Raw genomic sequence first — 12,527 nt, 5'->3', positions numbered from 1 at the left:
TTCTCGCGGAGTTGTTTCCGCTTGGTTGGGTGAGTTATTACTTTGGTTACATAATCTGTGCAGGCATTACAGCTTGCCCAAATAACTCTAGCGCATTCGGTGCGGTAGGCCAGTCTAGCGGTCGAGGCATTAATGCTCCGGAGATCTCGGGATGGTAACGTATCTCTAGGACAAGTTAGCGAGCTTGCCTGGCAGGTTGCCATAGGTTCCTACAGCTAGACTGGTCTCTAAGGCAGGTTGCTACAAGTTGGGAAACCTGTCAGCTCAGTCCAACCAAGGTGGAGGTCGGCCTGGGTGAGGTGCTTTGAGCCGACTTGCTGAGCTGGTTTGCTTACTCAGCATCGAGGTATCGCTTGAAGGCCACATGTCGCGATGTAATTCAGAGGACCAAATTACCCCTCATTAGTTAGGACATAGGTTAAGACTATCTTTTGGTTCAATTTAGACTGAGATCCACATATTTCCTGATAATGGTTCCAAAATCAAATCTGGATTTAACTAGAATTCAACCTTGAGTGTGCATTTCTCTAAATCTTATTTTGACTCAAGCCTTGATTTGGGTAGAAATATTTGTTTAAATCCATTCTTACTTTAGATCGAGGCTGGCTTGGGCCCATCTCTTGAGTTCTCCCTGCGATTACTTGCCTTTCTAATCACAGTGATTGTTGTCCATCTGTGTCTTGGTTCCTTGTGTTTTCCATTCAAAGTTTAGGCCAAGTGGTGCTTTAATACTATGCCCGTGTCTGACCAATACTTCTGCCAATGGATATAGATTGCTTGGTCATACTTTGAATGAGAATGCAAGCTGTGCGTTCCTTCCTTTTTGCCCTTTTATTTGACCAAACAAGAGGAAGTGGCTTCTACTTTTTTCTAAATCTCCCTTTTTAGCTTGCCTGATCTTTTCAAATAATGATATCTCTATATGGTTAGAAGCTTCTCTTTAGTTAAAGCAGTTTTTGTTTATAGAAGAATGATCTTAGTCTTTCAAAACTTTGCTGGCTTTGCAATTATCTTTCCAAAAATAAAATTCTAATTTTGAAGTTTAATCTGTTGCTCAATCTTGGTTTTCAAGTGGTACAGAAGAAGAGTTTGATTTGGATTTCTTAATAATTCATGTTGCCGCATTTAGGACTTGGGTTTTGGTTAAAATAATCTGTTCTTGTTTTTCATAAAAGGGAAAGCCATCCCATCCTGGCCTTAGGCATTAGTTTGTTTTAGATATCATTAAAAAGTAGACTTCAGTGACCTTTTGTGCAGTTTGATTTGAACATGTGAGCATTGAATAGGACTAGCTTGGCTAAGTTTGACAATCTTCCCCGCATCAGCCTGCTTATTGTCGGACTCCCTTGACTCTGATAATTGTCCAGATTTCCTTGTACCATGTAGATAAGTATTGTAGGGTTTGAGTCCTTCAAGACCTTTTTAGTGCTGCCCTTCAGGTTAGGTTGCTTAAATTTTGGTCTAGGGCTTAAGGGTTGCTTCCCAATACTGAAGTTTCAGCATTCAGGGTGAGTGGTAAGATGATATAGGCACTGCCATGCCACCCATGCCAGATATAGACCAAGTTTTATCTCCCTTTGACCAAGTCTGTGATAGTGCAGACAAGGACCCAAATCATGCTCTGAATCTGTTGATTGAACTGAATGTAAGAATATCTTTGTGCATCCTATTCCTTGGAAGATTAGACAGGTGTTTTTCTTTGCAACTACATTTTTTAAGCCTTGGCCTTGCCTTTAAAAATAAATAAAATAAAAGAGAGAAAGGATGTGACTTCCAGATTCCAGCCTCGTCTTACCTTTTCCCCTGTTGGTGTAAGTGAAGTCATGGATGGAGTGTCTTCTAGTCTTACAAGAGCTAGAATTGCATTGGAAATACTTTAGGTTGAGATTTTTTTTTTCTGAAATTGTTGAATGATAATTTCTCATCTGCATCACAGGAGGGTGTCCAAAGGTTGTTCTCAAGGATCTTGAACCTTTGCATAAACAATGGGTAGACTCAGTTGCAATTGGGTGAATGGATGGAGTCAGTTTTGACTTGACCATTGAGTTGAAAGTATGACCTTTATCGGGTTTGAAACTTCTCACAAGCATCTTCCTTGGCGTGATTTGGGTTTCTGTAGGTTATGATCTAGGGCGTAAATAAGCTGGCTTACTTAGGGAATAAATTGGCTCTTTTAGGTCTGATGTACAGGCTTTCATTTAGACCTAGATGGTTGTATAGCTGCACATCATTCCTAGCATGTCATTTCTGGGTTCACTTACATAAGACCTTTTTTTAGTGCTCTGAGTTTGTTTCAGAGAAAGCACCAGTTTTGTCCTCTTCAGAATGACAAAGTGACCAGAGCAAAGAGGGAGTTCATTTTGTATACTTGGATGCGTATGATATCAAGGGAGTTTTGTCCAAATTGTGTAAGTTGTTTTGGCATGCATCTCGTGTTGGGTAATGAATTCATTTTCTTATTCTGAATCCGCAAGTTTGGCATGGCCCATATTGATTCTGATCTCCCATCTAGTTTCAATTTATCACCTCTGGGTTATCCTTGATTGAGACCAAAATTTTGGTTTACCATATCACTAGATGAATAATGCTATATGCAGGGTAATCTTTGAGCATATGTGGTTTCTTAACTTCTTTAGTTCTCGTGTTTTCCTCAATATGATCATAACCCAAATAAAGGGATCCCAAATGAGAGATTGCTTCCTAGTCTGTTAAAGCATAAGCTATGATGTCCATTTTAGAACCTCTGCTACGGGAAAATTACCTTAACAAGTTGCGCAGAAGCCTTTTCAGACAACAGATTTTCTCAGCATTACATACTCAACCATTCAAGATCTACATAATCTATAGATATGTCTAAAACAGGATAAAAGACAATCCATAGACAGAATAACATACTCATCTTCTAGTGCAATATCAACCTATGCATTTACATGTCTAGCGTACTATACTGTCCGAATCAAAAGAAACCCTGAATGCGCCAACACCCTCAGACATGCGAAGCTACAAGGTTCATCTTTATTTCAAAAAGAGTCTAAGATCGAAGTTAAAAGTATTGATACCATATTGATGGAGGCCCATCCCAAGGCCCATTTCACCCCTAGGGGTGGCATCTCCTAGGATAAGGTCAAAAGTCCAAGATAAGTCAAAAAAGGATAATAGGATAATTCAAGGTCCATTAAGACTCTTCCAAGACTCCAAGACTTATCAAGAATCCAAGATTATCAAGACTCTTCCAAGATTAGCAAGAATTCAAGACTCCAATCAAGATCCAACAAAGACTCCAAGAAGCATCAAGAAATCCAAGACTCCCAGATTCATGCATAAGGAGAGCCAGGGAGATCGGACGGTGGAAGATCAAGCCCAAGAATTCCAAGAGGGTTCGACCTTATCAAGACAGCCCAAGAGGATCAAGATCAAGATCAAGACTCATGTTCTTTCCTAGTCCTTTTACAATTCCCAAATGTGTGATAAATACTGTTATTTTCCCAAAGTTATTCATCAATTCATATTTCAGATTTCAGAATTTCTTCAAGTTCTCTTCTTCCTATTTTCGCCACCTTTTCTCTCTCCTAGAGAAATCAGTGTTATTCGCTAGGTGCTAGCAAATGCCCGGTGCTTGCATAGCCAGTTCCGGTTCTCATCGCGTCCACGCTGCGTCAGGTGGTATCAGAGCAGGGAATTCGCCCAGTCATGTCCAACCCAGACGATAGCAGTCGCAACCCACCCCGTGACGGAGATCAGGGGTTCCCAGCTGTTTGGAGAGCAATCGAAGAGCAGCGTACAGCCATACGTAACATCGAACGGTAGTTGGCAGAGGTGACTAAACAACTGCAAACCTTGTTACAGGAGGTTGTCCCACGAATCCGGGAAAATCCACAGCAGATCGCAGGAGACGACCACGACAGACCACCCATCGCTACTACGTCTCGATGTCCAGTTCTTGACGACGACAGTGATGATGATTTCGAATTTGGTGGTGCTCCAGTTCTTCCCGGCAACAACAGAAACGGTAGAAATTGGCACAATCAAGGTAATTTCAACCCCCGTAGGAATAATGATGAATTTAAACTCAAGGTAGATATTCCTACTTTTAGTGGAGATCTTGGTATAGAGGGACTTCTGGATTGGATCACAGAAGTCGATAGGTTCTTTGATTACATGGAAATACCAGAGGAACGAAGGGTAAAATTAGTAGCTTTCCGATTAAAGGGAGGCGCATCTGTTTGGTGGGAACGGATGAGAGAGACCCGGATGAGAAAAGGAAGGGGTCCTATTCGAACCTGGAGGCGCATGAAACAATTAATCAGAGGTAGATTTTTACCTCCTGACTATGAACAATATATGTTTGAATCTTATCAGAGGTGTGCGTAGGGTTCTCGTAGTGTTAATGAATATACATCTGAATTTTTGAGATTAGCTGAAAGAAATCAATTATCTGAAAGTGATAACCAGTAGGTAGCCCGTTATCTAAGCGGTTTAAGACCGTCTATCAGAGATAAAATTGGGGTCCAGATGGTTCTTAGTGTGCAGGAAGCAAGGAACCTAGCCTTGAAAGCAGAATTAATGTTCTAGGACAAGGCACGCAGTGATAATTATCGCTGGTACAGCGGGAGCGACAACAGACCGGCAACTGTCGACAGGAACAAATCAGTTCCGGCAGTACAACCTTCTCACCCGGCAAGTACAAGTAACGCCGGTAAGGCTACTACAGGAGGACATACTCGAGGTAATCCTTCCAACCCTCCTAAACCCAGTAACCCTTATGCAAGGCCTGCTCCTATTAAATGTTTTAAATGTAATGAGGTTGGACATAGATCCAGTGACTGTCCCAGAAGGAAGGCAGTTAATATGGTAGAAAGGGAGGAAGAAGATATTGAGGAAGTATATTGTGGACCTGATGGAGAGGATGAAGAGGGTCCATATGAACATGAGGAGTATACTTGTGTGGTAAGAAAATTAATGTTGTCCCAGAAAAATAAGGATACTTCTCAAAGGCACAGATTATTTCGTACCAGATGTACTATCAAGGGAAAATTATTTAATTTAATTATTGACAGTGCTAGTCAGGAAAATATTATTTGCAGGGATGTCATCCAACAATTACAGTTGATTCCTGAAAAACATCCCAACCCATACACAATTGGGTGGATCAAGGAAGGAGGCGGCGTACGAGTGGAAGAATGCTGCAAGGTACCTTTTTCAATTGGTAAGTACCATGATGAAGCATATTGTGATATTGTAGATATGGATGCTTGCCATATTTTGTTAGGGAGGCCTTGGCAATTTGATACAGATGCAAGGCACATGGGTAGGAAGAATACCTACCAACTTGAAAAAGAAGGTACACGTTATATTTTGTTACCCATAGCAAAAAAAAATATTGCAAATACTCCAAAGGCACATGAGAAAAATTTCCTTACCATCACCCATCATCATGCTGAATTTGTTAAAGAATGTAAGGATACTCATGAGATACATTTGTTAGTAGTAAAAGGAGAAGATGTTAATGGAGAAAATACAATTCCAGCTGAAATACAGGGACTACTGGATGAATCTAATGATGTAGTTCCAGAGGAGTTACCAAATGAACTCCCTCCCATGAGAGATATACAGCACCATATTGATTTTGTTCCAAGCACTAGTCTACCTAATCTCCCACATTACAGGATGAGTCCCAAGGAGAATGAAATTTTACGAGAAAAGGTAGAAGAATTATTGAAAAAGGGACACATTCAAATCAGCATGAGTCCTTGTGCAGTACCTGCCTTATTAACACCTAAGAAGGATGGTAGTTGGAGAATGTGTGTCGACAGCAGGGCCATTAACAAGATCACCATTGGGTACAAATTTCCCATTCCTAGGCTGGACGACATGCTGGATCAACTAAGCGGAGCTGTAGTTTTCTCAAAAATAGATCTCAGGAGTGGATATCATCAAATCAGAATCTGTCCCGAAGATGAATGGAAGACAACCTTCAAGACTAGAGATGGCTTGTTTGAGTGGTTGGTCATGCCCTTTGGACTAACCAACGCGCCCAACACTTTCATGAGGCTGATGAACCAGGTATTGCGCCCCTTCATTGGTAAATTTGTGGTAGTCTATTTTGATGATATTTTGATATACAGCAAGTCTATCACTGAGCATGTGGGACATATTAGGGAGGTCCTGAAAACATTGAGGGAAAATAAATTATATGCTAATTTGAAGAAATGCATCTTTATGAATGATAAATTATTATTCCTGAGATTTATTATAAACAAGGATGGTGTGAAAGTAGATGAGGAAAAGGTGAAAGCCATTAGGGAGTGGCCGACCCCATCCACTGTCACAGATGTCAGGCGATTTCATGGGTTGGCAACCTTCTATAGGCGTTTTATTAAGAATTTTAGTAGTATCATGGCTCCCATTACTGAATGCTTGAAAAAGGGGAAATTTCAATGGGGGGAAGAACAAGAGCAAAGTTTTGCTCTCATAAAAGAAAATTTATGTACTGCTCCTGTTCTTGCCTTACCAGATTTCAATAAATTATTTGAAGTTGAATGTGACGCTAATGGAGTTGGCATAGGGGTTGTATTGTCCCAAGAGAAAAGACCCATTGCTTTCTTTAGTGAAAAATTATGTGAAGCCAGGAGAAAGTGGTCTACCTATGACAAGGAATTTTATGTTGTGATAAGAGCCTTGAAAACATGGGAACACTATTTAATTGCAAAAGAATTTGTTCTCTATACTGACCACTAGGCCCTAAAATATCTTAGTGGGCAAAGGCAATTAAGGAGTGATTTACATGCCAGATGGTCTGCTTTCCTAGACAAGTTCCCATATAAAATTGTGTATAAGACAAGACAACAAAATAAAGTGGCTGATGCACTTAGTAGGCGTGTAGCTCTCATCAAGACCCTCAGCGTTGAGATTGTGGGTTTTGAGTGCATAAAAGACTTATATGCCCAAGATGAAGACTTCCAACAGGTATGGGAGAAATGTGTGAATAAGTAGTCAACAGAAGAATTCTTTATTTATGACGGGTTCCTTATGAAAGGGAAACAACTGTGTATCCCTTGCACCTCCCTCCGCGAAAAGATCATCAGGGATTTGCATGGGGGTGGACTAGCAGGACACTTGGGAAGGGACAAAACAATAGAAGCTGTTAAGGGGCGATATTACTAGCCGAAATTGAGAAGGGACGTGTCTACCATCGTAAGAAGGTGCTATGTTTGTCAGACAACTAAGGGACAAACCCAGAACACAGGTCTCTACATGCCCCTACCCGTTCCTACTGCCATATGGGAAGACTTGTCCATGGATTTTGTGCTAGGCTTGCCAAAGACCCAGAGGAACATGGACTCCGTCTTCGTGGTGGTTGATAGGTTCTCAAAAATGGCTCACTTCCTCCCATGCAAGAAAACAGTAGATGCATCCGCAACAGCCAAATTATTTTTCAGGGAGATTGTTCGCTTACATGGGGTACCCAAGACCATCACTTCAGATCGTGACACATGGTTCCTCAGTCACTTTTGGATGACCCTGTGGAGGATGTTTGATTCATCACTTAATTTCAGCAGTACAGCCCATCCGCAGACAAATGGACAAACAGAAGTGGTAAATCGAACTTTAGGGAATTTAATTCGCAGCATATGCCGGGAATGGCCGAAACAGTGGGACTTCGCCATAGCCCAAGCTGAGTTCGCCTATAACAATGCAGTGCATAGTTCTACAAGCAGATCCCCATTCTCCATCGTGTACATGAAGGTCCCTAACCATGCACTGGATTTAGTGAAACTACCCAAGGTACCCAGCGCCAGTATCTCAGCAGAATAGACGGCAGAACAAATCCGGTCCGTCCAAGACGCCGTGAAGCAGAAGCTAGAGCAATCCAACGCCAAGTACAAGATGGCCGCAGACAAACACCGCCGACCTCAAGTGTTTGATATAGGTGATGAGGTTATGGTCTTCTTAAGGAAGGAAAGAATTCCCGTAGGTACCTACAACAAGTTGAAGCCTCAGAAGTATGGTCCATACAAGATCGTGAAGAAGATTAATGATAATGCCTATATAGTGGACCTACCAGATCATATGGGTATATCCAAGACCTTCAACGTTGCTGACCTTCACTGGTACCTGCCAGAGATAACACTTGCATATCCTCGTCATGACTCGGAGTCGAGTTCTCTCCAAGTGGGGGAGAATGATGGAGGCCCATCCCAAGGCCCATCCCCTAGGATAAGGTCAAAAGTCCAAGATAAGTCAAGAAAGGATAATAGGATAATTCAAGGTCCATTAAGACTCTTCCAAGACTCCAAGACTTATTAAGAATCCAAGATTATCAAGACTCTTCCAAGATTAGCAAGAATTCAAGACTCCAATCAAGATTCAACAAAGACTCCAAGAAGCATCAAGAAATCCAAGACTCTCAGATTCATGCATAAGGAGAGCCAGGGAGATCGGACGGTGGAAGATCAAGCCCAAGAATTCCAAGAGGGTTCGACCTTATCAAGACAGCCCAAGAGGATCAAGATCAAGATCAAGACTCATGTTCTTTCCTAGTCCTTTTACAATTCCCAAATGTGTTATAAATACTGATATTTTCCCAAAGTTATTCATCAATTCATATTTCAGATTTCAGAATTTCTTCAAGTTCTCTTCTTCCTATTTTCACCACCTTTTCTCTCTCCTAGAGAAATCGGTGTTATTCGCTAGGTGCTAGCGAACGCCCGATGCTTGCATAGCCAGCTCCGGTTCTCATCGCGTCCACGCTGCGTCACATATTGATAAGGTTTTAAAAATCAAACCAGAAATGAAACTATTTTTTCCTCTAATTCTCCGAACAGCAGTTCAACCATTCAGATCCATTGAGTCAAAAAAATGGTTGAGTTCGATTTCCGACCATATTAGATTGTGATATCATACATTATTAGAGCGTGAGAGGGTGGCTAAAGAAAACTGGATTGGTGACCAGTCATCCCTTCTCTCTCTCTCTCTCTCAAACTGTTCAATTCTACAGAAAAGTACGGACAGGCCTTTCGGCATTAGTAGTTTCCTTGTGGCTTATCTAATAATCAAGTAATGCTGATTGTTCACCTGTGTTTATTGTCCTCTATAAACAGAGTAGTGAAGATATTTATCGAAAATTTAAAGCCATTGTTGACGGGTTCTCCTCCAACTGATATTGCTCAACCTAATGCTTCTTTTCGGCAGCCTCTTAGTTGTAGGGTGTTCAAGAATAACATAGATGGGAGCTTTGTTAGTCCTAATAAAGCTAGTTTTGGAGTAGTTATAAGAGAAAGATACTACAATGGATCTTGTGTAGTTGCATGGTTTGGTCTGTGTGTATTTGCTTCGGCGATTCAAGCAGAAGCCATTGACATTAGGCAAGGTCTCTTGCTGGCTCAGCGCTGTGAACTTAAAAATAGAATGTTTGAGCTTTTTGTTCATTTGTCAGTTCCCTTATGGCTTATCTAGAAATCAAGAGATGTTTTTATTTTTGAGAATGCTGCTGTTTACCTCAGTTTTATTGTCCTATATAAACAGTGAAGTGAAGATATTGATCAAGAATTTGAAGCCATTGTCGACCTAATGCTTCTTTTTGGCAGCCTCCTAGTTGCGGGGTTATCAAGATGAAAACAGATGGGGGTTTTGTTACTTTGTTAGTCCTAATAAAGCTATTTTTGGAGCGATTATAAGAGATTGCAATGGATCTTGTGTAGCTGCATGGTTTGGTGACTTTGGTCCATGTGCTTCTTCAGCCATTCAAGCAGAAGCCAATGCCATTAGACAAGGTCTCTTGCCAACTCAGCGCTGTGAGCTCTTTAAGGTGGTTCTGGAGTTTAATTGCCTGAACCTTATTTTGTGTGCAAACATGCAAAATTCAAATTTTAGCCATGATGTCTTGTTTATTTTGGAAGATGTTTTTGATATAGCTGATGGGCTTGATGTTTCTTTCTTTTATATTAAAAGGAACTGTAACTCTTTTCTCACCTTCTAGCTAAGAAAGGTATGCAGGAGTACATTTTTTTTTTTTTAGTTCTTGTTCAAACTGGCTTAGTTCTCTAGCCAAATCTGATTTGGGTGACTGTAATTATAGGAAGTTGAAGGTGATGTATGGAAGATAAAAAAATGAGTTTTAGTAGTAAGAAATAATTCAAAGTGTTTATAATTCAAAAATTGATATGACGCTGAACAGGGTGGAAAAAAGCAGGATCCATGTAGCTAACCCGATATACCATATACATCCTCGATTTTCTTAATATTGGACTTATAATCACTTGGATACTCTGCGGACAATTACCCAAGCATACTTATTATCATTTCAAACTATTAGCTAGATCCAATTCCATGTAATCAATGTAATGGTGCTTCCATGTAATCAATGTAATGGTGCCTTTGAAAACTATTAGTTAGATCCAATTCTGTAAACTATTAGTTAGATCCAATTCTGTGTATCACTTGCCTGAATAAGTGATAACCATCCTCAGGTGGTTAAATAACTTTTCCACTAGGAAGAAGTTGCCAACACTTTGAAGGAATAAAATTGGCATTTTTAATAATAGTTTTTTTTATAACTAAAACGGTCATTATCTTATATACCTGAAAAATAAATGAACATGAATAAAACACATTTACTAGGTAAATTGTTCCTAAGAAACAGTTACCAAGATAAGTACATCTAGTCAATAAATAACTTCCCAAAAATGAATGGGCCTTGGACTCAAACCTACAATCTGACACTTTACTTTTACCATTGCACCATGGCCCCTTTTTACATGCTACCTCATAATAAACAAAAGGGATTTTTACAGTTAAATCCACTCTAGAAATCTAGAGCTCCACTCTAGGGGTGGACTGAATCTTGATATGCTAAATCCACGGACAGGATGCAATTTATAAGGGGGGAGAGGGCTACTAGTAGACTAGGAGGGAGCTGCAAATCAGATTTCTTAGGGGGATTGCAGTCCAAAAATCCCTAAACAAAAACCCACCATTACAGGTTAACGTACGAAATACATCCAATGCCAAATAATAATTTATATATATAATAGCTAGTAGATTTGTAATTTAATATAGCGTGGAATGGTAGAACAGGAGTCATACAGCTCACTCTATATAGTTGGGACAAGACTTAGTTGAGCATGCAAGATAGATAGACCTACAAATCAACTTAATATGCAACATATTTATTTCTTAGACATTTATACAAGTATCAAACTATCAATATATAAATTTTGCAGTATGTTATAATTATATATTACAGCATGAGTAAAATATAAAATTGTATTTTTTAAGCATATAAAATTGAATTTAGATCAATATCAGTATATATTAATCTAAACAGTGGAATAGACCTGACATGTCACAATTCAGTAGGTATACCGTATACATTGCCATGCTCCTAAATCCAAAAACCAGTAGAAACCTCAACCTTGAGATCAGACTGATCCTTCTGGTGTAATTTCTTGTTTCTTTGTAATGCTATAACCTGTAAAACCTAAGAGCCTCTGTCAGTTCACTGGGAAGAAAAAGAAAACAATGGAGAAAATTGAGTGGCAGGGGAAGAGGGGAGAAGAAAATTGTGGACTTCAATTATTAGGAAAATGATCACATGTTCTGTACATATAGGCCCAATGGGCCTACCGTTTGAGGCTATTGGAATTTGGGACAATATAACAATAAAAACCCCTTGTACAACAAAATTTACCCATGATTCATCCCTTATCATCGCATACAGAAGTATGTATCCACTTTGATCAACCATGATATCCTAATCATCTTTACATAATTTTGCTCTTCCAACAAACCAACACATCAGATGTAGGGTTCTCGCACTCCATGTCTATTGAATCCATGGAGTCAGACAACTCAGCAGGTGGACCCTTATATGATACATACATGCAGGCCCTTATGCTCCCCGCCTGATTCATGTATATCAACAGATATTATAAACTTCTAAGGGTATCAACTCTATCAATGACATCCAAGGCTTTAATTCTGTCTATGTCAAAATCAATTACAGGAACAGCAGCGGATTGCCTCCTGATAGGGAATAATTCTGTCTTATTTCCACTTGTTGGAGAGTGGCTACTACTCTTGCTCAACCTATTGTGCTTCGACCTGGTCTTTGCTGTGTCAAACTCCTGACTTTTGCTTATTCCGGGTGTTAATTTCCTCTTATTCACATCCCGCAGCATCTCCTGGTCTTCAACAGTTAACATGGGTGATGGGGAACTAGGCTTGTGCGTGCTTTGCAGAATTGTCCTCTGTGTGGGAGAACGAATTGGAGATTTAATGGGAGATCTGATGCCACCGTTGATGCCAGACCTTGACTGGCTGATAAGATGGTTAAGCCAGACTACCAAATCAAGTATATAAGCTTCAGTCTTCTCCTTATCTGCATGGTGCAGTGTCTCTATCCGGATCAAGTCAGCCTGCCCAGCTGGCTTACGGTTCACCTCAGACCTGAAAGCATGCAATGTAACAGCTTGCATTATGGTAAGCTTTATTGGTTTGAAGAATCCTATTTTCATATATATATATAT

At 40.1% G+C, this 12,527-nt stretch overlaps 1 protein-coding gene and 1 long non-coding RNA gene across 4 annotated transcripts in view; one reads left to right on the top strand and one right to left on the bottom strand.

Annotated features, from left to right (window-relative positions):
- LOC104596730 (uncharacterized) overlaps positions 1-10,133 on the top strand; it is a 30,377-nt gene extending 20,244 nt beyond the window's left edge. The window contains exon 3 of the long non-coding RNA XR_735086.2: positions 9,588-10,133. This is a non-coding gene — a long non-coding RNA (uncharacterized LOC104596730). The remainder of the gene's footprint in view (positions 1-9,587) is intronic.
- Positions 10,134-11,552: 1,419 nt separating this feature from the next.
- The window catches only part of LOC104596728 (protein PSK SIMULATOR 1-like), a 55,400-nt gene continuing 54,425 nt past the window's right edge, over positions 11,553-12,527 (bottom strand). For all 3 annotated transcript variants that reach the window (XM_010258008.2, XM_010258007.3, XM_019197686.2), the window contains exon 14: positions 11,553-12,447. In XM_010258008.2, coding sequence (XP_010256310.1) covers positions 11,928-12,447 — 520 coding nt within the window. In that variant the 3' untranslated portion in view covers positions 11,553-11,927. The remainder of the gene's footprint in view (positions 12,448-12,527) is intronic.

This window comes from Nelumbo nucifera, chromosome 5 (genome assembly GCF_055504915.1).
Source record: "Nelumbo nucifera cultivar China Antique chromosome 5, China Antique-T2T, whole genome shotgun sequence".
In the NCBI taxonomy this organism is placed as follows: Eukaryota; Viridiplantae; Streptophyta; class Magnoliopsida; order Proteales; family Nelumbonaceae; genus Nelumbo; species Nelumbo nucifera.
The sequence above is the reverse complement of the archived record's forward strand: the minus strand, read 5'-3'. Positions and strand labels throughout refer to the sequence as shown.